Raw genomic sequence first — 27624 nt, forward strand, 5'->3', positions numbered from 1 at the left:
ACTCCGCGAAGTGGCAGAAAAACTCAGGGAGTTCTGCAAGTGGCGGAGTGCAGTGCAAACTGCCGGTTGGGCTGGCCTTCCTGGTCTCTATTTTCTTCCTTCACTGAAAATATGTCTAAAGCACTAAACCATAGTCACACTGAACACCAATTTATCCTTCTTCAGAAAGTTTCCATTTTCATTTAGTGTTCTTAACACAGCATCCCCATCATAACCCTAAATATTTTGTGCATTATCCATTAAAACATGGCTTCTGTGAATGCCAATCTGAACAGCATCCTGTGAAACTGAAAGACTCCATCAGGTGTGGCAAAGATCGTGGGATGCCTTGAATCTTTAGCCAGCCCCACTTGATGATCAGTGGGTCTAAGGTTCAGCTTTGTAAAAACTGTGCTCACTATCTCATTTATTTTTGGGTAGTGGGGGAACATCTAACCTAATGGCACGATTGACACTGTATAGATCAATGTATACATGTAGCTCGTTGTTGCATTTGCCCCATTCCTTAACTGCAGACAACCATATTATACATTCTTGAGTCTTTTTTACTGTCGATTTATTACCAGGCACTTTACAAAGATCACATCTTAAACTCCAATGAAAACATCTTAAGTTGTATTTAACTGCAACTGCTCCATCCTTGCTCATATGTTCATATGTTCATATGTGTAGTCATTCAGATTTCAGCCCAAAATTTTTAAACACTGCTGCATTTCTCATGTAACGATTCATGCATCATTTCTCCAGCCACACACTTGTTCTTTGGTGAACATAACTAACCAGGGCACAAGAGTTTCCCTTCTAGAAATATGACAAACTCATCCAGCATTCAGGCAAAATACCGGCAAAAAATGAAGACTGTATTCAGGATGTGGCTGCAATATGGGCCCAGTGAATCTCACTCTCTAAAAGTCAGAGCAGAAATACACCGGGAAGAATCAAAATTTCTCTCCTGTCCATTAAGGATTCATTAGGCACTGAAATCATAAATATGGAGCGTAAAAAAACATTTTAGGTCGAGCCTGGGAAGGGCATGCGCTGCGAGGCATGCTGTATTCATTTATGGACTTGAAGCTCCACCCATCTTTTCAATTGGCTCCTGTTAGTGTTGTTTCTAAATGGTTGCTTTTGATTCATGAATATGCCTAGCAGTCCCTCCTGTGTACCGCCTTGTCTGCATTTGTAACCTCCCATAAGGACTGAACTTTTTACTTGGGTTGATACACGGTCTGTTTAATCTACAGTCTGTGAGCACTATTTCCTTCAATGATTTTCCCCTATTGCAGGCACAAAGTGCTTTCCTGCAATGGTGCGCCCTTTGCCTCCAGGGCGCAGCGCTAGTTTTAGCACTGTGGCTGCTTTTACATTTTTATTGGTCCACCTTCACAAACAAATGCTATTTTTTGTAAAAGCGCCCCATACCATGCTTTAACTTTAATGGCAGCCACGCACCGTTCTGCGTCTAAATAAAGGCGTGTGGCCGCAATTAAATTGAAAGTGCGGCATGAGGCGCTTTTACCAAAAAAAGCATTTGTTTGTCAGCTTAACAAACAAATGCTTTTTTTGTAAAGAGCCCCATAACGCGCTTTTATTTTAATGGCGGCCACGCACCTTTCTTTAGACGAGCCGCGCCTATAGAAAGGGGCTCACCCGCTTTTAAAGTGAAAGCGTGGCATGGGTCGCTTTTACAAGCATTTGTAATGCAATTGTTCTCGCATTTGCGAGAGTTTAAGCTATTGCCATTGTAAATGACAATGCTTTTTATTTATGTGTTGTTTTTTAAAACATAAATAAAAGGTATTGTCATTTACAATGCCAATAGCTGAAACACTGGCTAATGCGAGACCTATTGCATTGCAAATGCTTGTTTCCATAAGTGCTAATTGTGGAAAATCTGTCTGCGGTCGGGAGGCGCAGGCCTCTGAGGTTGTGCGCCATGAGCAGGTAGGCTACGTCCAGAGACAGGCGGAGATCTTAGATGATGAAGGCCCGTGGGGTCACGCCAGGGAACACGTGCTCCCGCCGCTGCTCTGCAGATCATTTATGCAGCGGGTGTGAGCAGGCTCACAAGGGAACTAGGGCTGCCTCGCCAATCCCGCACTCCTGGGATTCAGCCACTGGTATAGCCATCTACCCCAAACTCACTGGCCCCATGTGGGAGCACAAGAAGGCGCGGACAGGCCGACCGAACAGTCCACGGCAGGACCCTGTAGGTGGCAGCGCCAGATCAAATGTAACGGAAGCGCCACAGGACACGACGACCCAGCAGCCCAGCAGCACCCCAGGCCCGGTCACTCAGATGCCACCATGTCAGGAGTGGGCGGGCTCCCCACAGCACGGCTGGTATACAGGATTTCGGGGCAGTCCGGACTCAGGCAGTGAATAGAGCCGACCCATGGGCAACAATTGGCATTTTAGCAGCAAGGTTGGTGTCCTGACAGCTCATGGATGGCAGCAGATGACGGAGGGGTCAGAAGCAGAGTGTGACCGCCATCTTGACACTACAACCCACACCCTTTTATTGGTGTTTTGAAAAACCAATAAAAATTTGTCTCCAACAGTGTCCAGAATGACTAATGAACAACAGTATAAAGCAGACAAAATATTCTCAGACTTGCGCTTTCCACATTTAACAGAGTTTGTGCCCCACTCACCTCCCTATCACCTTTAACCCCTCCCCTGCTGGTGACAGAACCACTCCGTCATCCGTCGCGGTCGCGCTGTGCTGATGACGGAGCGGTTCCGTCACGGCCCGCTCGGCATGCCTGCGTGGCGCGGATTCCGCGCCTGCGCTGAGCGTTCCATTGAGTGGGCGGGGCCGTGACGGAACCGCTCCGTCATGAGCACAGCGCAACCGCGGCTGGTGACGGAGCGGTTCCGTCACCAGAATGGGCACGCCGCGCGGCCCCCCGCCCCCCCGCCCCCTTAGCAATGCGGCGAAATAGCCGCCGAGGTGAAGGGGTTAATAGCTGTGCGCCATATTATGTCCTATACAGCTATACTCATTCCTCTATAGGAATGCCAGGCCTCCCGTATTTTTGACCACTCCCTAAGACATCCTCTACCTTTTTTAGATCTACTTTTCAACCATCATGCACCAATCCATGTCCTTCCTCGTGGTACACCCCCATGAAGTTGTGTTGCCAGACAGTAGTGTTCGTAATCCCGGACTCCCAAACCACCAGGTACAGCAGGGAGTTTTAATTTTGCTAAGGAAGTTGGCCTCTATCATTGGCCAATATCAGGTCCTCCACCATGTCATCCAGCATGTGGAAGTGGCTTTGTGGGAGGTGTACGGGCAGTTTAGAAAAACAGTAGAGCAGCCTGGGTAGCATTATCCTTTTTGCGAGGTCCACTCGGAGAAGTGTGGCTCAATGGTTAGAGCGGCAGACCCTGATGCAGAGGGCTGGCCCGGGACCAGGGTTCAATTCCCCGCCTCGGCGGGTCTTGGGCTCAAAATTCCACGGACCTGATAATTCTCGTCTCGGTACCTATTCCAATCATGGAGTCCCACTCTGCAACTCTGGGCAATAGCTTGCTTAATCTCCACAACGGCCCCCACAACGCTAAGGATGCCTGGTCTCCACCTTGGGGGTGCCCAGGAGTGGACGCCTCACAGGGAAAGCCAGGATGAGTTCCACAGCGGTATTCGTACAAGCGCCTTGAGACCCTTGCAGGTGAGTAGTGCGCTATACAAATATCAATTTACTCAGCCCGGGACCAGATAAGGAGTGTCCGCAGAATATGATTTGAGACCTGAGAGAGGATACTACCTTCATTACATTGCCATTGGTCGAGTCTGTTGTAGAGTGGTAGATTTTAACACCTAGGTAACAGAATTTTGTAGTGGGTTCCCACTTGATATAGTGGCTGTTGACAGTAAAAGTTTACGCAGGACAGTCTGGGTTTGGGGGGAAAAGGCAATACCAGTTAACACCAAGCCCTGGGGCATTTTTAATTAGGCCCAGTTGTTGTGCTACAATGGGCACAGCACTGTGGATATCTTGGATATATATCAAAACATCATCAGCATAGAGAGACATGCGTTTCCTCCTTTAATCCTCTAATATAATGCCTCATTTCTCATCTAACTGACACATTCTCATCGCTAAGGGCTACATCAGCCTTCTGGTATTTTGAACCGACTATGCTGGGGATCATGTAAACATTTTGTCAGGAGATTATTTAAAACATGGTCTCACTGTCCATCAACGTTAGCGACCGGCCCTCCAGTGCACGGCGTACCTTTTGAACTTGTCTTTGACCGTGTATACGTTTCATTCAGGCAAGGTATCCACATCCCTAGGTATATATAAATGGGAGTTACACCAGTTTATTTTATAACCGGAGTACTTCCCATATTTTACAAAGACCTGTAAATATTCTGGTGATGGTTAACTCAGGTTGTGTCACGTCTAGTAGCGCATCATCCACGTATAGTGAAATTCTTTCATCCCACATGTCTTCTCAGCTAAGAACTCCGATTACAGGGCCTGACTTGGTACATAATGCAAAGGGTTTTAGAGCCAAAATGAAAATCAAGGGTGAAAGCAGACATCGCAGCCTGGTCCCCCAGCTTGCCAGAATGGGCTTGACATAACAAGATTAACCCTCACCCTGGACATTGGTAGCTGATATAAAAGCCCTACCCACTGCCTGAATTGGAGGTCTGACACTCATCCTTTCTAAGACTCTGAATGTATATGGCCACTCCAGGGTATCAAACGCCATTGCGGCGTCTCATGACAGCTCGTGCACATTTTTCGTGTACCTCATACAGCCGTAAAGCTTGTGCAAATTAAGCTTTGTTCCCCTGTTTGGCATCAAACTAGACTGGTTCGGGTGGACATGTGTAGTAATAATTTGATTCAGTCTAGTTTCTAGCACTTTGGCTGAAAAAGGACATTCTTAGCTGTCTTCGCTGCTCCCTATGCTTGCAATGAGACATGATTTAGTGTTATGCACCCTTCAATCAATGCATGTTATCTCATTTCATAATTTGTTCCTGTACTAGCTTGAAAAACAGCTGCATCATCTTAAAAGCCATTATGACAAGAAACCCTGTTTATTTGGCTGACGAGGTCACCATGTCCATGGGCTCAAACCACACCTGCAGGCAGAACACCATTAGACTGGAGGCAAAGAAGTGCAAAAAAGTGAAAAACTATGCAGCGGGCTTTCTCCATCTATGAACCAAGGAGTTGAAAGGATCTTTATCTATGATGGCCACTCCAAGCCTACTCTAAGTTAGGAAAGAGTTGAAGCACACCTCTTTAAGTAACACTACAGCACTCAAAACCCAGCTACCCTCCAAGTCATCATTGACCGTTTCTTTGCCTTTGACTATATACAGTGTTCAGCTGACTTTCAACAGGGTTCACAGTATACAAACACCACTTAAATACATGCATTTCATATTATGTTTTTGCTGTCTGTTTTTTGCCCTCTAGGCACACTTTCCACATTGTTCTGGGATGTCTCTCTGATCGCAGCCGTGAGGAGTTCATATCAGATCTGGTAAGTGAAGATTGGTTTGTTCACAGTAATGTGTATTCATGATTTGTCTAGTATAGTGGGATGAATATGAGGCCATAATCCTGCAGACATTTGTGCTCTCATCTTGCAATTCTTCATCAACACTCTCCTGCCTGGATGCAGTAGTCATAGCCAGTTCTCAATTCTTTCATTGCTATTGTCTGCGTTTGGCTGAACTGTGGGTCAATGTAAGAAGCTTAAGCAGCCGTCTCCTTTCATTTATTGTCGCCTGATATGCTGTGGTTGTAGGGCTTCTTTAAGTCCCAGGTCTAATATTCCTTAAATGAACCCTCTTGGTGCCACCACTGTAACCACACCTATGGTGTGCCACATCTATATCTTTTCTGCCCCACTGTAATGTAATACTGGCTCTAGAAGCTCTGGATCCTTTTAGACGTAATGTTGGTAAAAACAGAGATTGTGTTAGTTAGTTGAGGGATGGAATGTTCCATTGTGAGGTTACAGTTGGGACTATATCCACCATCTCTGAGAATAGCAGTTTCAGTGCTGAGACAGTCAAGGGAAAGCTGTCCTCTAAAGAATATGATGGTGCCAAAATATCATGAAATACAAATCAAGAAGCAAACCATTGTGAAGGTAAGTACATAAAAAATTTCAATTTCCTATTTTTAACTTCACTTCTATGCACCTTGAAGTATAATATGGTCAAGGTACATATATGTGAAGTAAAGTATAGTAAACCTATACTTACGTATATATACACTTATATTCATGATATTTTCGTTCTCGATATTTTGGCCCCATGGGTGAGATGGTGAATTTTAAAGAGGACATTATTTGGCGTTCAAATAGTGTTATAGTTAGATTTGCCTTTTCTGACATCTGGTGAAATAATGAAACCTAAACAATGACCAGCTTCATGCACGTGTTGATATAGAAGTAATGACAAACTGGTACCTGGATCCAGACTGGCTCCCGTGTGGGTCCTGGAGAACTGAGGTTCTCTAGGTCTCCCTGCCTATCGTAGGTGAAAGTGGTTCCCGCCACATCATAATCTCCATTCCATTGGATGGTCCATCCACCATTCAGGAAGTAATTTTCAGGATCTTCACCTCGCAATGCAAGAAAGTTTCCAGCCTCTGCCACCTCTTCAATACGGATCTCCCGGGCTCCAGATGGTATCAATCCAATGTCAACGTACCCTGTAGGCAACATCAAACTATTTACATCCAGTGACTGTCTCAGAGGAGGAAAGTAAGATCATACAAGTTTATGTGAGCCCAATATGTAGGTACAGCAAGGGATGGGGGAGTGTGACAGGGAGAAGGAGGAAGCAAGAGACAGAGACCTATGATGACAGGGTAAACAATGGCGAGAAAGGAAAAGCTCAACGTCTTCCTCCATAGGGTAACCCAGATTCCAATGTAATATGTGCACCTATGGGCAGTGGCATTACAATAGAAGAGAACTTTATCCAACAAACACAACTACAAATGGTTATTATTGCGCCATTTCTCAATGCAAATAATTGTCTGACGTTGGCAGTGGTAAGGCCAATTTCGTTTGAGGAGGAAGGAATAGGGTGAAATAGGCAGGCATAGAGGGTACACAGAAAGAAGAAGAAGCACAGTCAGAAGGGAGAAGAGAGACAAAAAGGAAATTAAAAGGGTGTGATATAGAATCATGAGCCTGACTTATTTTTTAGATACACTTAACGTTATCCTGACTGAGTTATTTTTCATTGTCAGCCTCAAGCAAGATGTCTGCACAGTTCACAACACACAGGCACGTTCGGTTTGCACAACAGCACCTTCTCGCTTGATTATCAGCAGAATATTAGACATGAGTCTGGCCAAGATGACACAAATATCTACTTCTAAGACACCAAGTGGAGAAGTGTGGCTCAATGGTTAGAGCGGCAGACCCTGATGCAGAGGTCTGGCCCAGGACCAGGGTTCAATTCCCGCCTCAGCGGCTCTTAGACTCAATCTCCCCGGACCTGATAATTCTCGCCTCGGTGCCGAGGTTTAATCATGGGTACCACTCTGTGACTCTGGGCAATAGCTTGCTTAATCTCCACAACAGCCCCAGCAGCGCTTGGATGCCTAGCTTCACCTTGGGGGTTGCCTGGAGTGGACATCTCACAGGCAAGGCAGGAAGGGTTCCACAGCGGTATGAATACAGCGCTACGAGACCTCCGGGTAGAAGGCGCTATATAAATACAAACACATTTACATTTACAGAGATGATATGTGCACAGAGGTGGCACATATTATAAACACTGTTTTCAGCTGGGTTTTCTCACTGCATTTCTGTCTTGTTTTTCACACATAATCAGCTAGACTAATCAGTGGTCATTTTGTTATATAAACATCAAGACTTGACCATTTGGGGAAGAAAGGCCTTCGCTTCAGAAGTATCGGTAGAGGTCAGTTTTCAGACTGCTGGCTGTTTGCTCCCCCTCTTGGAGTGAGGTTGGACGCATGGAACAGAAGCAGAGAATCTGACAAAGGCACGCTGTGTTGAGGTATGCAGGGCAACAATTCAAATACTCTCCCATTACTCAAGTTAGTTTACTTCATGCTTTCAGAGCAATGAATAAGAGTAGGGTGTAGGATTTAGGAACCATATTCTTAAAAAACATAGTAGAAATATTTGTTGTTTTCACGTTTCTAGTAACCCTTATTATAACAATATATTTTATCTGTCATGTGGTCAAAATGCATGTACTAAGTAGTAGGTTATGACAATAAATGTTTTTAAACGTACACTGTGTCATTATTAGTACAGATGCTGAAGTGTGACATTCTAAGCACAAAAGGTGGGTTTCCCAATTACCACTGTGTCCCTGAAAACAAAGAGACTGTTTGTTTACCATAAAGCACCCCTTTAACTGTGAGAAAGAGCAGGCTGTGAGTTTGCAGTTGATCAGCTTCTCTTTCCTCATGTATAACACGTTTAACCAGTGGCGGCTTCTCCACTATGGCAGCTGAGAGTCAGCTGAGGAAAACGGGAAAAATAAAAGGCAAAGCCTGGGCGGGGCAGGGCCATGATGACAGCAGGGACAGAGTAAAGCACACTAAGTGCGCATGATAGTTTTGCTGGCTGTCTAAGGTCGGCCAAACCATCCTGTCCACTTAGATCTCTATCCACCCGAGCTGTGCTGCACAGCCTGATGGAGAAGAGGCACAGGCTCCTAGAACCTGAGGGAGAGTCAAACCAGCCCGCTCAATCCATTAACGGCGCTGCTCTCATGCTGTATTACCAGCATGAGAGCAGTGTCTTGATTGGGGCATTGGAGTCTGGGCAGTGTGCGACAGCCCGTGGGGAATTGAAGTCGGGACCGGAGCAGAAGAACCTAAGACGGTGGCCGGCAGCGGCAGTTAAGTGCTTTTTTTTTTTATTTACCCTCACACCTAAACCCCCTTGTCCCGCCACTGGTTATCAAGAGCAGCCGCTACTGCATTTAACTAAGTCCTTTTGTTGTAGGATTAGGTGATCTACAACTGTAGACTTAGGGTATAACCCTAAGAAACATAACAGGTGGAAAGACAGGAAACATTTGCAGTTGTGGAGGAAATTATTTAATTGAAGAACCAGACAGAAAAAAGAATGACAATAAGGAAAATAAAACAGAAAAACAAGGGCGATTAAAAGGGTGTGAGACGGGTTGTAGCTAACAGGCATCTATAACAAACTGTCTTACATAGATCTCTTGCCTGATTTCAGGCACAGTTTTTCTGAGGTATGTCCAATGGTCAGACACTGAGGGTAGTCATAATCTCTGGAGTGAGAAAGGCAGCTAAAAAGCAGGCCAAGGACAGCAGCACTTGAGCCAAAACTAGTTGCTGCTAATCAGCTGGCGGAGGGGAGGTCATGTCCAAAAAGATGTGTCAAGGGAGATATTGCACACATTGGTCGAGCACAATCATGGTAAGTAGACCTGAAGGAAGATCACACAGTAACACAGAGAAGAATAACAGGAGTCTACAGGGTATCTGTAATATCTGCAGAAAGAGGTGATAGTAGACTGAAAAAGGTAGCTTTTTTTGAGGAGAGCTTCACATTCCACAGACGCAGAATTGATCACAGAGAAGTAGCCCTATTCACTTTGAAAGATAACACATGGTGGTGCTTTAGCACCTGCCTTTTCATGCCCTTATTTTATTGGCAGTGAGGGGAAAGAACTGTAGCATCACTGCATTGAACAGGGTATTACGATTAATGTATTGTAAAAAGCATTTATTGAGTGCAATGGTTACCAAATAATGTCCTGGCGCTATATATAGAACATTGCTTAGAGGCCCTGAGCTGGAGTTGAAGCAGGATCAATGAGTAAAGAGCCAGGTTTTAAAGAATTTACAGGATCGGAGCAATTGATCGATCTGGAGCAGTTGCAAAGGAAAAGCTTTCCAAGTCTTTGCTACAAGATAAAACAAACATTTGCAATGCAATAAGTCTCGCATTTGTGAGAGTTTAAGCTATTGGCATTGTAAATGGCAATGCATTTTATTTATCTGTTTTGAACACATAACTAAAAGGCATTGTCATTTATAATGCCAATGATGGAAACTCTTGTAAATACAAAACCTATTTCATTTCAAAGAAGCGGCTGTCATTGGCCCACGCTGCTTGGAAAGTGAAAGCGCGCATGACGTGCTGAATGTTGCAGGAAAGCATGTCGTGCCTGCAGTAGGAAACACTCATTAAAGAAAATAGTGCTTACAGACTAAATAAGACATACCGTATAACAACAGAGGTAAAAGGGCCAGTCCTCTTGGGAGGTTACAAATGAAGACAAGGCTGTACTAAGGAGGGACTAACAAGCCTTAATAACGAATGAGAAGCCAGCATTTACAGAGGACAATGACACACGCCAATGAAAAATATGGGCGGAGAGTGGGCGGAGATTTAACTCCATACTGAAATACAGCATGCCTCGCAGAGCAGCGCATATGCTGCCCAGGCTCGACCTAAAAGAAGCATGGCCTATTGCCCATGCATACCGGAATCTGGGGATGGCTAGCAGCTGGGGTCAGAGGGCTGATGGCAGGATGGACCAGCAGGCCATGGGCATGTGATGGAAGAAGTAGGTACATGGACGCTCGAGCGGAGTAGGAATTCTGTTTTTTCCGGGTTCAGTTTGAGAGTTCTGAACCTTCTAGTTGACTATGTGGCTGCTTTTCTAGAGACAAAGATAATCTGTGTATCATCTGCAAAGGTCATGAATTTCAGTCTAAAAGAATGTATCAAATCCATTAAAGGCTGGACGACTACATTAACAATCATTGTCGAAAGTCGAAAGATCTTACCTTTGAGACCTATTGTCAATGGTTTTTGCCATGTGGCACGTCATGCCCCAATACTAACTGGCTAAAGAATTTTTAAAAACTGCCAACAAAATAATGTGGTTATATTTTTTTCTACCAAGTTGCTATATTACCATTACTTCATTTTCCAATAAATAGTCCATTCTCCACATGCACTCATATTTCTTACGTTTAAGTTTGGCTTCACTGACTGAGTCCATATATCAAATTGTAGACTGCATGCTAGCAAGATCATTTCGCTTAAACAAGGAGCACACTGTCAAAGGCCATGTTCACCCATTGTTCAAAATGGGAAATATTGTCCTCGAGCGGGGTGCTGAGTGGGCAGCCATGAGTGTTCCTGACCAGGCCAGCAGAGACAGTCTCCAAAGAGAGTTTGGCCCATGAGCAGTGAGGGCCCTTGCCACCTCCAGAGGAGGACATCTGGATATGTCCACATAGAAATGAAAATGGGGCAAAAGCATGATCAGTCCGTGTTAACAGGGATGAGGGCCTGAAACAATAACCTCGAGTGTGCTTAAATTCAAATCAGGGCAGTGTGCCACCGCTTGGACAGGGCCTTAAACTCAGATTGAGGCCAGATACGCCCTCAGTCAAGGAAGTAGTTGAGGGATTTTCTGTGGAGTCTGGCCTGATATTAAATCTCCAAGTGTAAAGAGGGTAGAATGACTGAGGGCCGTAGGTGTAATGAATTATTAAAATGCTTTAGCACGCCGGAGCTGAAAACGGAGGGGAAGGATAGCACAGTATCCTATTTATGACTCTTGTTTCAGGTAAAGTGATCGAGAAGCCTAGTAGTTCAGCATCAGGAAAGCCAGCAAGTTTGACTGGAAGCACCAGAAGCATCTCTCGAAACAGAATGGTCATACGCCCTCCAGTATGCTCAGGTTGGGAACAATGTAGAATCTTAAAACCCGAGGGCCAAGATGCAGAGAAGACTTCCAAGTTTCTGTTATAAACATCAGATGTACACTACAATCAACAAAAGGATTCCAAGTCTCCGTAGCGTGCTTGCCAAGGGACCTAGCACTGACAAGTCAAAACTTAATGAAGGAAAGGCAAAGTATGTGCCTGCAGGGGAGATTAGCTCTCAAATTTAAAGTGTGCGATTGTTCAAACTCAGGAACAAGAGGTGGAGGGGATCGTTATAATTCTAGTGTGATCATCAACTCCCTAAAGCTAAATGGCGATAAGACAGAGGTCTTTGGGAAAGACCAAGATGCTTGGTCGAGCGAGTGGTGGCCTTCATCTCTTGGCACCTGCCCCACTCCCTCCCAATCAGCCAGAAATCTTGGTGTTGTCTTTGACACCTCACTTTCTATGACGCTCCAAGTGAACAGGACTGTGGCCACGTGCTGGGGTGTCATTAGGATCCTAAACAGAATTCGTAATTATCTCTCCCTTCAGGCGCGCAAACAGATCGCAGTCGCTCTTGTTGGCTCCAGGATCGACTATTGCAACTCTTTGTATGTGGAGCTCAACAAGGGCCTCATTCATCGATTGCAAATCGTGCAGAATGCTGCAGCGCGCTTTGTTCTGGCCCTTCCTATGGCATCATCGGCCACGACTGCTAGGAGAGACCTTCACTGGCTTCCTGTCCAGTATAGAATCTCTTTTAAGATCCTATGTCTGACATACAGAGCACTTATGGCTGGCCCCGATGACGCACTTGGTACCTTGCTTACCCGCTATGTTCCAACAAGATGTCTTCGATCGGCCGGCCTATTTCAACTTGTAGTGCCCCGTACTAGGCTGACCAGATGGGGAGCGAGAGCTTTTTCTGTAGCCGCTCCTCAGCTCTGGAACTCTCTTCCAATTGAGATCAAAACCTTACCCTCAATTGATTTGTTTAGAAAGGCTCTTAAAACTTGGTTCTTTATCAGAGCCTACCAATGAGAGAATGCTGTCTGATTCGGCGAGCTGTATTATTTGAAGTAGGCGCCTTGACGCCCATTGGGCTAAGTTTGCGCAGGACAAGATACATGTCATTCATTCATTCATTCATCCGGGATAGTAGATGCACTCCTGGTGAGAGTAGGGTTTGAAGACAGAGAGTTTTCTCATCAATACGAGGCCATGTGGCAGCTTCCGTTGTCCTTCTGTCGAGACACTGTGGGGCAATCGGCAGCATGACAGATGCAGCTAGCAGACTGGGCAAGAACGGATGGACTTGCCCTCAGGGCACCAGCGGCATGAAATAGCCGCTTCAACACAATAGAATGGATGTGTCCTAGTAGGGTTACCTGGCAATGTAGAAAGCGTTGTACTGGGGGGGAAAAAGCGAGAGGGAGGACACTGAAAACAAATGGAGCCCAGCAACTCTCAGTACCGGCGTCTAGCTCCCTAGGTACCACACCTACGAGTAGACAAATAAAACTACCCAAACAAGTTAACATAAACGTGAGAAAACAGTTTTACTTAAAAAACATAAAATAAATAAAACACATCCGATGTAATGGTGGGAAGCATTCTGTAGTGAACCAGCTTTAGATGACCTATTGGTGGCTGACTGTAGCTGCTGAGACATGCTGAACATTGGTGAGTTGCAGGAGGGTCTTATGAGCATATGGAAATTCACACAAACTAGGAACAACAATTTGTACCAACAAGGAAGAAAGGGAAACAGAAGTAAAGGAGAGAAAATAAATACCATGAAAAACGTGTGAGAGAAGAGGTGGAAGAGAGCAAATGACTGCGAACAAGAGTAAGACATGTACGGGAGCGAGAGCAGAAAACAGAGGGGTGAAAGTGAGGAGAGCAAAGGGTACAGAAGATGTTGTAAATTGTTGATGATGGTGCAGTGCCCTGACAAAATTGAGTGTATCTGACTCCAAGTAGAGGCTCACATATGTTTCCCAGCTCTGTAGTTTGAGCTGCATAGTGCGACACTGATGGCCACATATGCACCACCTCCTCCTGGGAACAAGCCCAACATCCTCCTGGCTCCCACCTCTTGGTAAAATGCCAAGCCCAAGAGCGGGAGATCATTACTGATTTGCTGTTTAATCATTAACATACAGACTATTTTGTGATTTACCCTAAGGTGATCTTTGATACTTTGCTCCTAGTCTGGGCCAGAGTCATACTGGGATTACATGCACTCTGGAAATGTTTACCACAAGAGCCTCAGATGACATCAGACCAGATGGCTTGTTTTCAAATGATAGAAGACACCGCATGCACTTATTATAGTGTCTAAGCCCGGCAATACATGGCATCAGACATGTCCTGGGTGTTCCCTGGTTTGTAGGAGCCTGGGCTCAAGCGTATCCACCAGTGTTTGCCTCTCAAGCTCCTCCATAGCCTTGCCTGCTCTGTGATCTCTGAAAGCAAGAGGTGCTAGCACTGATCATCGCCGTGACTTGAAGCTCTCAAGGGGAAGAGAGCAGGAGAGCTGCAAAGGAAGGGACTTGCATCGTACATATACAAGTATTGCTAAGGTATTTAGCCAACAGTGTTGATGCAGCTTCCTGCAGACTCCCAAGAGGGAACAGCACGTCTTTATTGTGCAGAACTTGACCACTTGGCAGGTTTCTGGACCTTCTGCCAGAGACCAGCTTGTTCCATGATCTCTTACATAAATCTTTATCGCAAACACGTAGGGAGTATCAATCATCTATGGAAACTGCTTGTTGACATTTGCTGGCCTCTTGACACCTCTCTGTATAGAGGGTGAGTAGTATCAAACCATTCTGGTCATAACGTTAAGAGAGGCATGCCAGCTGGCAGAGTGCTTTACTCAGACTGCTGAACTGCGCTGGACTGCATTGCACCTATGATGTGATATTCATCCCTGGGGTTCCTGTAAATTGATACTTGTATAGCGCACTACTCACCCGCAAGGGTCTCAAGGCGCTTGTACGAATACCGCTGTGGAACCCATCCTGGCTTTCCCTGTGAGGCGTCCACTCCTGGGCACGCCCAAGATGGAGGCCAGGCATCCTAGCGTTGTGGGGGCCGTTGTGGAGATTAAGCAAGCTATTGCCCAGAGTTGCAGAGTGGGACTCCATGATTGGAATAAGCACCAAGGCAAGGATTATCAGGCCCGTGGAATTTTGAGCCCAAGACCCGCCGAGGCGGGGAATTGAACCCTGGTCCCGGGCTAGACCTCTGCATCAGGGTCTGCCGCTCTAATCATTGAGCCACTCTTCTTCCTGTCCATATACCAGAAGCTCAGTGAGCGAGTAATGGATGTTTCGATTTGAAAGCTTCACTCTAAAAATGCCTGCACTGCTCAGTAACCTCTTCGAGATAACACAGGCCCTCACTGAGTCTCAGCTATTTAGTAACATCCCATTGTTGGATATCAGAAAATATGTTTTCAAGGGTGCCTGCCTGTATTGTCTGTCAAAGTACCCGATATGCTGAGAATAAGTTGTGAGTTGTCAGTACCTGTGAAATTTCACAGCCATCTAAAGCAGCATCTTTTACCAGAGCTGTTCAAATACATACATCATTGGGGACAGACCAAGAACATACCACAGGAACTCTGAGGGGAGGAAATGAAGGATCCCCACCCCCCGGAATAACTTCACATTTATATTTAAAGACATGTTGACTTTAAAACATATTCGAAATATATGACTGTGTCAATCTTAAGTTATTTCCGAGCTTTTACTCACAATTGACGTAAGGAATTCCGACATGAAATTTTGCTTTTAATTCTTGTGATTAGGTACCCAGCAGCATTTTCAACATTCGGAGTTGTCTGCTATGTCTGGCAAGCGTAAAATCAACACAGCCACAACTCCTGGCAAAAGGCAGGGTCCGTCAAGACAGACAAGTGGGCAACAGAGTCAGTAAAATGGCAGGGTAGCTTAGGAAGGAGAGGCACTTAATTGACACAGACAGCAGTCACACTTACCAAGCCCCTCACTCTCCTCAAAGGTTTTCTTCACAGTCTGGCAGGTGGAGGCATTGCCTTGACAGACCCCACAACGATCCTCCATGGCACCAGAGTCAATCTCATAATCACAGCCCACAGTCTACAAGACATAAACAAACCCAGCTCTGTCAAAATGGAGGACACCTGTGGAGCGGAAGAGATTAGTGCCAAAGGGTAGCAAGGGACTCAAGACCCCTTCCTAACACAAGCAAGAAAAATGCCCCCACCCAACCAAGTGGTTGGTTAGTACAAGATAGTCATAATGGGGGTTTCAGAGGGCCCCTTAGACACCTGGGACATGTGCCTCTGTACCTGGTGCACTAGTGATACCTAAGCTCTGATTAGGGCCTACTTTAATTTTATACAGGTGCCACTGGGAGACTATACTGGTTGTCACTTGCACAGGACTGTATTAATCAGCTGCACATAAACGCTGGTTTTGGTGCTGCTAGACTGCTCAAAGGCCAGACCTCTAAGGAAGGGGGTTTCACTTGAGCGACAGAGACCGAAGCGATTCTAGGCCAGGCCCCTTTCACTTACCTAAAAGGTTCTAATCTAAGGAGTCTTTATAGTGTGTACAGCAGTTTCAAGATGGCTTCACCCCTATACAGCAGTTTCAAGATGGCTTCACCCCTATACAGCAGTTTCAAGATGGCGTCCCCCCTATACAGCAGTTTCAAAATGGCTTCACCCCCATTTAGATGGTTAGATTATTATGTTATGTTATTTAACATTTGTTGAGCGCACATATTACCCACATGGATCTCATGGCGCTGTAGTGGGTTCGATGGAGGGGAATCATTCACGGCATTATCATTTCACACTCTTTAATTGTCAAAAAATGGACATTTCATGATGTGGACCTTCAATGCATTTCAATGAATAGCTTAAGTTGGACTGGTACTTGATTTAAAATGACCCTTATTAGAACTTTGAAGTGGTGCAAGCCAGGGTTCATCTGGATTCAAGCATCACATATCACATATACTGCCGGAATTCACAAATGCCATCACTACACTTTGTTTAAATGCCCAGCAGTGTCCTCTTTATAATATTGATAACCAATTTACCTTGCAGATTCCATTGATGCACACATCACGGCTGGCGTTGCCTTCATAACATGGGGTTCCGTCTATCACAGCATCCAGTAACTTATCTGAGAAATACTCGCCTTCTGGTCTGCAGTGCAGCTCACATGGATTACCTAAGGAATACAAAAATACTGTAAAACGAAAGTCACTTTTTGAACACAAATACACAATCTCCGTGTGCCTCTATGTTTTCGATATTAGTGAAGTTAGAATCATGTAAAGAAGAACTACATTTTCCACAACACCATGCGGAAATAAACCAATAGAATTAAAAGTGTATTCCGCAAAGAGGGGGATGAGGTGATGTTATTTGTTGGACATCTGCACCTGTCTTCAAGTACCAATATATTGATTTCTGCAGTGCGGAAGTCAATAAACACCTTCCAGCCTCTAGGTTTAATACAAGATTCCTTGACGACCACCCCAACCACACTAGTTCAGCTGACTAATAAAGTGGAAGTTAAGCAAAAGAAGGAAAACCACGGGGAAGGGACTACCCTTTATATCCAAAGGTAGGTACAGGACTGACCCGATAGTTAGGGCATATGGAAACCCGAAAAAAATGAATATTTCTTTAAATATGTCTATCCATATTATTCCCTATAGGGGTCCCATGAATGTAACTGGAAGAAGATATATCCAGAAGCCCCATATCCAGGAGGGCACTTTTTGATACTTAAGGGCGAGTGAACAACCCTATTGGTAATCAATTATTATTATGATGTTGATTAGATACTTATGCATGAATTCTAAAAAATACGAGTTGATGATCGAGTAATACATATTTTTGTATACTTAAATCATCAGATTCGCCGTAATTTCCACTGAAAGACTGTGTCCAAGGTCTATCTGGGGGAGGAAACTGTCCAAATCTCAATACAAGAAATTCTGATCCCTATCGCAAGGTCAGTAACCTCTACCGAGTGGTATGACTGTACAATCAGATCTGGTCACCAACTACGTTATAACAGAGGGAACAATAATTCTAGCCAGAAATTAAATCTTGAGGAAATCACTGGAATAAAATGTGTACTATCATGAATATAATGTTTTTCTGAATGTTGACCGGCCCTTAATGAATGTTTACAATCTTGTGTTGAAGATTGGCATTAGCTTAATTAAGAAAATAATTTTGAGACACAGAAACTACCATTTATTCATTGATCCTTTTCTAACACACAGGAAGGATACTTGTTAAAACCCCAAACGATTCTGAACTGTCCTGATGAAGGTGTGACCACATCCAAGGGCCAATACACCGAAACGCGTCGACACTTTTTCTCTTATAGAATTCAAGCCCAGGAGATTCTCGATATTTTGCTTATTGCAATACGGGAAACCTGTTTAAAGTATCATATAGGCTGGTGAATCTTATAATCCGTAACCAAAAAAGGTGTTGTTGAATGGTGGGGGTTTCTTTTCCTTTTTTCTTTACTTCATCCTGTAAAGATTGTGTTATTCTTTTGTATTCTTTAATAATGTTTTCTATAATCAGTGATAGGATCATGTTGATAACTTAGAGATGTGTATTTTCTTTCTCTGCTTGTTACACTGTATAACTATGAGCACATTTTAATATTCTTTTTTAATTTATTGTACAATATGAAATGTTTTTATTTTGTATGTATTATTGCATTGATTCTGCAATGAACTTTTAATCTTTATGCTTTTTAATAAAAAGACTGTGAACGATATAAACTAGTTTGTGACCAGTGACTTAAAATATCATTAGTAGTATCTAGTGTGAGTGAGTGTGAAATTTTCCTGTAAAACTACCTCTTCCATGGAAAGTTCTTTGACTTTTCACGGAAGTCAATAAACACCTTCCAGCCTCTAGGTTTAATACAAGATTCCTTGACGACCACCCCAACCACACTAGTTCAGCTGACTAATAAATTGGCCTGAGCATCATCCAGCAATAGCAGAATTATATCTAAAGTGAGTAAAAGGAAAGCCCCAAATTAGGAAGTGTCACAACCTAGAAGATAAATGGAGCGACCGCTGAGAGTTAAGCCAAGAAAGATGATATGGCACTTGGGCCAATGTTCAAATAGGTTAATGAGCCCTCCCGGTACAGCATTTACGAAGAGATTGCAATGCATGGTCAAGAAGGAACTGACCACTGAAAATGATGAAACAAGCATGCATCACACTGATAAACACAGCAGAAAAGGGTCCCAGTAACTGCTCTACACCGGGTCTCAACGACCAAAACTGCCACAAGGATCATCATAGACATTGATCAAGTAAGATTAATTTCACACAAGACCTGCAATGGTTATAAGCGGACCTCTATGCGCTGATGCAAAACTGTTTACATGCGGAAGTCTATGCATTGATGCAAAACTAACAAAAGGGAATGTAGGGCTAAGTCTTTAGCTACTGATAGAAGAATAACCCTCCACCACTAAAAACAAACATTTAAAGAAAACGTAATGATGCTATGACCAAGGTGGCCGCTCATGGCAGAATTGTGAATCACATCAGAGGTATGGATGTTGTTCTTGAATGGAAGCCCAGAAAATCACCAAGAATAAAACAAATTACTTTCAACGCACTGAAAACCACATGAACCAGACTTATACATGTTTATTAATAATGTTTAAACATTGATCTGTATGGCTAGTTATGCCCATCTTCAAACAGTATTGCGTGAAGACATATTACGGTAGATATCAAGAAGATTGCATAGGGCAAATTCTGAAAGATGGGCGGGGTGAGCTGTGGACATAGTGGATTGACTTTACAATGAAAACCACAAATAATGCCACTCACTTGACCCTCTAGAAAAACATGGTTCCAAAAACAGACATCTGTATAATGCTGTTCAGTTGAAAAAGCTAATATCTTGCTTATCATCAGTTTAATATCTCTGAAGGACAAGGATTTGGAAGCTGGCCTTGGCCAGTATCCCAGAGTGTGCTACTCCAGTCAATTCTGAACGGTCTAGTGTTTCCACATCCGAGGTTCCCAAGTACAGAAATGCTAGTTCCAGTTTTACAAGGTGCATTTCCGAATTCTCCTGGTAAGAGCAGGTGTAACATGCATGTCCTAAATCCTTCAGAATCCGGAATCTCCGTGTAGTAAAGGACGTGTGCTAGGTCGTCATGCTCATTTCAAGTATTTGGATGAAAACCCAAAAAGTCGATTTTCGATTGAAGCATATGGTAAGGTGGTAGATTTGTTTCTTGATAAGAAATTCAGTTGAAATTAGGAAAGTCTTTTTTCTTATTGTGTTCTTGATTATCTTTGGTATTATTATAGTTTTTGTTATTATATGCTCCCGCCTTTAAATGAGTGCCTTAGAGTAGATTGAATCATTGCAATAATGGGGTGGTTGGGTTTATCGACCTAGTCAGGCGGTACAGTGTCCGCAGTTGCAATGCCACTGTGCCTAACCTGGTGTTGCAGCTCCGTTTGCTTCCTCTGACAGACCTCATTCAGAAGAAAGCATAGTCACACTTACCCGTGTTGTGCACTGGGATCCACCTGTACAGCTTTCCTTTGTACAGCACCGAGTCAAACCGTGAGCACTGCATGTGGCGGAAGCTGGGCTTATCCTTAGCACAAGGCTTGGTGTTACAGATGCGGTATCGCTTTCGTTCTCCCAGGCAGTATTTACCACCATATTTCGGACTTCATGTGAAAAAACATACAAGAAATAAAATTAACCTTTCAGCAGAACCAGATAAGAGAGATGACAAGAACAGAGCAGGTTTGAAATGGATAGAAACATCAGACAGGGAGAGATGGAAGGAACTCAAGAAAGCAGAAGAGGTCAAGGGAAGGGGTGGGGAAGGGAGAGTGACAGAGATCAGCATACATGGAGAGGGAGAGTAACCGCGATCAGCATGCATGGAGAGGGAGAGTAACTGAGATCAGCATGCACGGAGAGGGAGAGTAACTGCGACCAGCATGCACGGAGAGGGAGAGTAACTGAGATCAGCATGCATGGAGAGGGAGAGTAACTGAGATCAGCATGCACGGAGAGGGAGAGTAACTGCGACCAGCATGCACGGAGAGGGAGAGTAACTGAGATCAGCACACACGGAGAGGGAGAGTAACTGAGATCAGCATGCACGGAGAGGGAGAGTAACTGAGATCAGCATGCACGGAGAGGGAGAGTAACTGAGATCAGCATGCACGGAGAGGGAGAGTAACTGAGATCAGCATGCATGGAGAGGGAGAGTAACTGAGATCAGCATGCACGGAGAGGGAGAGTAACTGAGATCAGCATGCACGGAGAGGGAGAGTAACTGAGATCAGCATGCATGGAGAGGGAGAGTAACTGCGATCAGCATGCACGGAGAGGGAGAGTAACTGCGATCAGCATGCACGGAGAGGGAGAGTAACTGAGATCAGCATGCATGGAGAGGGAGAGTAACTGAGATCAGCATGCACGGAGAGGGAGAGTAACTGCGACCAGCATGCACGGAGAGGGAGAGTAACTGAGATCAGCACACATGGAGAGGGAGAGTAACTGAGATCAGCATGCACGGAGAGGGAGAGTAACTGAGATCAGCACACATGGAGAGAGAGAGTAACTGCGACCAGCATGCACGGAGAGGGAGAGTAACTGAGATCAGCACACATGGAGAGGGAGAGTAACTGCGACCAGCATGCACGGAGAGGGAGAGTAACTGAGATCAGCACACATGGAGAGGGAGAGTAACTGCGACCAGCATGCACGGAGAGGGAGAGTAACTGAGATCAGCACACATGGAGAGGGAGAGTAACTGCGACCAGCATGCACGGAGAGGGAGAGTAACTGAGATCAGCACACTTGGAGAGGGAGAGTAACTGCGACCAGCATGCACGGAGAGGGAGAGTAACTGAGATCAGCACACATGGAGAGGGAGAGTAACTGCGACCAGCATGCACGGCGAGGGAGAGTAACTGAGATCAGCACACATGGAGAGGGAGAGTAACTGAGATCAGCATGCACGGAGAGGGAGAGTAACTGAGATCAGCATGCATGGAGAGGGAGAGTAACTGAGATCAGCATGCATGGAGAGGGAGAGTAACTGAGATCAGCATGCACGGAGAGGGAGAGTAACTGAGATCAGCACACATGGGGAGGGAGAGTAACTGAGATCAGCATGCACGGAGAGGGAGAGTAACTGAGATCAGCATGCATGGAGAGGCAGAGTAACTGAGATCAGCATGCACGGAGAGGGACAGCATGCACGGAGAGGGAGAGTAACTGAGATCAGCATGCACGGAGAGGGACAGCATGCACGGAGAGGGAGAGTAACTGAGATCAGCATGCACGGAGAGGGAGAGTAACTGAGATCAGCATGCATGGAGAGGGAGAGTAACTGAGATCAGCATGCACGGAGAGGGAGAGTAACTGAGATCAGCATGCACGGAGAGGGAGAGTAACTGAGATCAGCATGCATGGAGAGGGAGAGTAACTGCGATCAGCATGCACGGAGAGGGAGAGTAACTGCGATCAGCATGCACGGAGAGGGAGAGTAACTGAGATCAGCATGCATGGAGAGGGAGAGTAACTGAGATCAGCATGCACGGAGAGGGAGAGTAACTGCGACCAGCATGCACGGAGAGGGAGAGTAACTGAGATCAGCACACATGGAGAGGGAGAGTAACTGAGATCAGCATGCACGGAGAGGGAGAGTAACTGAGATCAGCACACATGGAGAGAGAGAGTAACTGCGACCAGCATGCACGGAGAGGGAGAGTAACTGAGATCAGCACACATGGAGAGGGAGAGTAACTGCGACCAGCATGCACGGAGAGGGAGAGTAACTGAGATCAGCACACATGGAGAGGGAGAGTAACTGCGGCCAGCATGCACGGAGAGGGAGAGTAACTGAGATCAGCACACATGGAGAGGGAGAGTAACTGCGACCAGCATGCACGGAGAGGGAGAGTAACTGAGATCAGCACACATGGAGAGGGAGAGTAACTGCGACCAGCATGCACGGAGAGGGAGAGTAACTGAGATCAGCACACATGGAGAGGGAGAGTAACTGAGATCAGCATGCACGGAGAGGGAGAGTAACTGAGATCAGCATGCATGGAGAGGGAGAGTAACTGAGATCAGCATGCACGGAGAGGGAGAGTAACTGAGATCAGCATGCACGGAGAGGGAGAGTAACTGAGATCAGCACACATGGGGAGGGAGAGTAACTGAGATCAGCATGCACGGAGAGGGAGAGTAACTGAGATCAGCATGCATGGAGAGGGAGAGTAACTGAGATCAGCATGCACGGAGAGGGAGAGTAACTGAGATCAGCATGCATGGAGAGGGAGAGTAACTGAGATCAGCATGCACGGAGAGGGAGAGTAACTGAGATCAGCACACTTGGAGATGGAGAGTAACTGAGATCAGCATGCACGGAGAGGGAGAGTTAATGAGATCAGCATGCACGGAGAGGGAGAGTAACTGAGATCAGCATGCACGGAGAGGGAGAGTAACTGAGATCAGCATGCATGGAGAGGGAGAGTAACTGAGATCAGTATGCACGGAGAGGGAGAGTAACTGAGATCAGCATGCATGGAGAGGGAGAGTAACTGAGATCAGCATGCACGGAGAGGGAGAGTAACTGAGATCAGCATGCACGGAGAGGGAGAGTAACTGAGATCAGCATGCATGGAGAGGGAGAGTAACTGAGATCAGCATGCATGGAGAGGGAGAGTAACTGAGATCAGCATGCACGGAGAGGGAGAGTAACTGAGATCAGCATGCATGGAGAGGGAGAGTAACTGAGATCAGCATGCATGGAGAGGGAGAGTAACTGCGATCAGCATGCACGGAGAGGGAGAGTAACTGCGATCAGCATGCACGGAGAGGGAGAGTAACTGAGATCAGCATGCATGGAGAGGGAGAGTAACTGAGATCAGCATGCACGGAGAGGGAGAGTAACTGCGACCAGCATGCACGGAGAGGGAGAGTAACTGAGATCAGCACACATGGAGAGGGAGAGTAACTGAGATCAGCATGCACGGAGAGGGAGAGTAACTGAGATCAGCACACATGGAGAGAGAGAGTAACTGCGACCAGCATGCACGGAGAGGGAGAGTAACTGAGATCAGCACACATGGAGAGGGAGAGTAACTGCGACCAGCATGCACGGAGAGGGAGAGTAACTGCGATCAGCATGCACGGAGAGGGAGAGTAACTGCGATCAGCATGCACGGAGAGGGAGAGTAACTGAGATCAGCATGCATGGAGAGGGAGAGTAACTGAGATCAGCATGCACGGAGAGGGAGAGTAACTGCGACCAGCATGCACGGAGAGGGAGAGTAACTGAGATCAGCACACATGGAGAGGGAGAGTAACTGAGATCAGCATGCACGGAGAGGGAGAGTAACTGAGATCAGCACACATGGAGAGAGAGAGTAACTGCGACCAGCATGCACGGAGAGGGAGAGTAACTGAGATCAGCACACATGGAGAGGGAGAGTAACTGCGACCAGCATGCACGGAGAGGGAGAGTAACTGAGATCAGCACACATGGAGAGGGAGAGTAACTGCGGCCAGCATGCACGGAGAGGGAGAGTAACTGAGATCAGCACACATGGAGAGGGAGAGTAACTGCGACCAGCATGCACGGAGAGGGAGAGTAACTGAGATCAGCACACATGGAGAGGGAGAGTAACTGCGACCAGCATGCACGGAGAGGGAGAGTAACTGAGATCAGCACACATGGAGAGGGAGAGTAACTGCGACCAGCATGCACGGCGAGGGAGAGTAACTGAGATCAGCACACATGGAGAGGGAGAGTAACTGAGATCAGCATGCACGGAGAGGGAGAGTAACTGAGATCAGCATGCATGGAGAGGGAGAGTAACTGAGATCAGCATGCACGGAGAGGGAGAGTAACTGAGATCAGCATGCACGGAGAGGGAGAGTAACTGAGATCAGCACACATGGGGAGGGAGAGTAACTGAGATCAGCATGCACGGAGAGGGAGAGTAACTGAGATCAGCATGCATGGAGAGGGAGAGTAACTGAGATCAGCATGCACGGAGAGGGAGAGTAACTGAGATCAGCATGCATGGAGAGGGAGAGTAACTGAGATCAGCATGCACGGAGAGGGAGAGTAACTGAGATCAGCACACTTGGAGATGGAGAGTAACTGAGATCAGCATGCACGGAGAGGGAGAGTTAATGAGATCAGCATGCACGGAGAGGGAGAGTAACTGAGATCAGCATGCACGGAGAGGGAGAGTAACTGAGATCAGCATGCATGGAGAGGGAGAGTAACTGAGATCAGTATGCACGGAGAGGGAGAGTAACTGAGATCAGCATGCATGGAGAGGGAGAGTAACTGAGATCAGCATGCACGGAGAGGGAGAGTAACTGAGATCAGCATGCACGGAGAGGGAGAGTAACTGAGATCAGCATGCATGGAGAGGGAGAGTAACTGAGATCAGCATGCATGGAGAGGGAGAGTAACTGAGATCAGCATGCACGGAGAGGGAGAGTAACTGAGATCAGCATGCACGGAGAGGGAGAGTAACTGAGATCAGCATGCATGGAGAGGGAGAGTAACTGCGATCAGCATGCACGGAGAGGGAGAGTAACTGCGATCAGCATGCACGGAGAGGGAGAGTAACTGAGATCAGCATGCATGGAGAGGGAGAGTAACTGAGATCAGCATGCACGGAGAGGGAGAGTAACTGCGACCAGCATGCACGGAGAGGGAGAGTAACTGAGATCAGCACACATGGAGAGGGAGAGTAACTGAGATCAGCATGCACGGAGAGGGAGAGTAACTGAGATCAGCACACATGGAGAGAGAGAGTAACTGCGACCAGCATGCACGGAGAGGGAGAGTAACTGAGATCAGCACACATGGAGAGGGAGAGTAACTGCGACCAGCATGCACGGAGAGGGAGAGTAACTGAGATCAGCACACATGGAGAGGGAGAGTAACTGCGACCAGCATGCACGGAGAGGGAGAGTAACTGAGATCAGCACACATGGAGAGGGAGAGTAACTGCGACCAGCATGCACGGAGAGGGAGAGTAACTGAGATCAGCACACTTGGAGAGGGAGAGTAACTGCGACCAGCATGCACGGAGAGGGAGAGTAACTGAGATCAGCACACATGGAGAGGGAGAGTAACTGCGACCAGCATGCACGGCGAGGGAGAGTAACTGAGATCAGCACACATGGAGAGGGAGAGTAACTGAGATCAGCATGCACGGAGAGGGAGAGTAACTGAGATCAGCATGCATGGAGAGGGAGAGTAACTGAGATCAGCATGCACGGAGAGGGAGAGTAACTGAGATCAGCATGCACGGAGAGGGAGAGTAACTGAGATCAGCACACATGGGGAGGGAGAGTAACTGAGATCAGCATGCACGGAGAGGGAGAGTAACTGAGATCAGCATGCATGGAGAGGGAGAGTAACTGAGATCAGCATGCACGGAGAGGGACAGCATGCACGGAGAGGGAGAGTAACTGCGATCAGCATGCACGGAGAGGGAGAGTAACTGCGATCAGCATGCACGGAGAGGGAGAGTAACTGAGATCAGCATGCATGGAGAGGGAGAGTAACTGAGATCAGCATGCACGGAGAGGGAGAGTAACTGCGACCAGCATGCACGGAGAGGGAGAGTAACTGAGATCAGCACACATGGAGAGGGAGAGTAACTGAGATCAGCATGCACGGAGAGGGAGAGTAACTGAGATCAGCACACATGGAGAGAGAGAGTAACTGCGACCAGCATGCACGGAGAGGGAGAGTAACTGAGATCAGCACACATGGAGAGGGAGAGTAACTGCGACCAGCATGCACGGAGAGGGAGAGTAACTGAGATCAGCACACATGGAGAGGGAGAGTAACTGCGACCAGCATGCACGGAGAGGGAGAGTAACTGAGATCAGCACACATGGAGAGGGAGAGTAACTGCGACCAGCATGCACGGAGAGGGAGAGTAACTGAGATCAGCACACTTGGAGAGGGAGAGTAACTGCGACCAGCATGCATGGAGAGGGAGAGTAACTGAGATCAGCACACATGGAGAGGGAGAGTAACTGCGACCAGCATGCACGGCGAGGGAGAGTAACTGAGATCAGCACACATGGAGAGGGAGAGTAACTGAGATCAGCATGCACGGAGAGGGAGAGTAACTGAGATCAGCATGCATGGAGAGGGAGAGTAACTGAGATCAGCATGCACGGAGAGGGAGAGTAACTGAGATCAGCATGCACGGAGAGGGAGAGTAACTGAGATCAGCACACATGGGGAGGGAGAGTAACTGAGATCAGCATGCACGGAGAGGGAGAGTAACTGAGATCAGCATGCATGGAGAGGGAGAGTAACTGAGATCAGCATGCACGGAGAGGGACAGCATGCACGGAGAGGGAGAGTAACTGAGATCAGCATGCACGGAGAGGGACAGCATGCACGGAGAGGGAGAGTAACTGAGATCAGCATGCACGGAGAGGGAGAGTAACTGAGATCAGCATGCATGGAGAGGGAGAGTAACTGAGATCAGCATGCACGGAGAGGGAGAGTAACTGAGATCAGCATGCACGGAGAGGGAGAGTAACTGAGATCAGCATGCATGGAGAGGGAGAGTAACTGCGATCAGCATGCACGGAGAGGGAGAGTAACTGCGACCAGCATGCACGGAGAGGGAGAGTAACTGAGATCAGCACACATGGAGAGGGAGAGTAACTGAGATCAGCATGCACGGAGAGGGAGAGTAACTGAGATCAGCACACATGGAGAGAGAGAGTAACTGCGACCAGCATGCACGGAGAGGGAGAGTAACTGAGATCAGCACACATGGAGAGGGAGAGTAACTGCGACCAGCATGCACGGAGAGGGAGAGTAACTGAGAT

At 46.5% G+C, this 27624-nt stretch overlaps 1 protein-coding gene across 1 annotated transcript in view; it reads right to left on the minus strand.

The window, feature by feature from the left end:
• Positions 1-27624, minus strand: part of ADAMTS7 (ADAM metallopeptidase with thrombospondin type 1 motif 7) — a 594575-nt gene that overhangs the window by 234614 nt on the left and 332337 nt on the right. The window contains exons 12-15 of the mRNA XM_086957915.1: positions 20269-20438; positions 16782-16915; positions 15691-15811; positions 6454-6698 (exon numbers count right to left, since the gene is read on the minus strand). Of these exons, the coding sequence (XP_086814041.1) occupies positions 6454-6698; positions 15691-15811; positions 16782-16915; positions 20269-20438 (670 nt within the window). The remainder of the gene's footprint in view (positions 1-6453; positions 6699-15690; positions 15812-16781; positions 16916-20268; positions 20439-27624) is intronic.

Source organism: Lissotriton vulgaris, chromosome 2_1 (genome assembly GCF_964263255.1).
Source record: "Lissotriton vulgaris chromosome 2_1, aLisVul1.2, whole genome shotgun sequence".
In the NCBI taxonomy this organism is placed as follows: Eukaryota; Metazoa; Chordata; class Amphibia; order Caudata; family Salamandridae; genus Lissotriton; species Lissotriton vulgaris.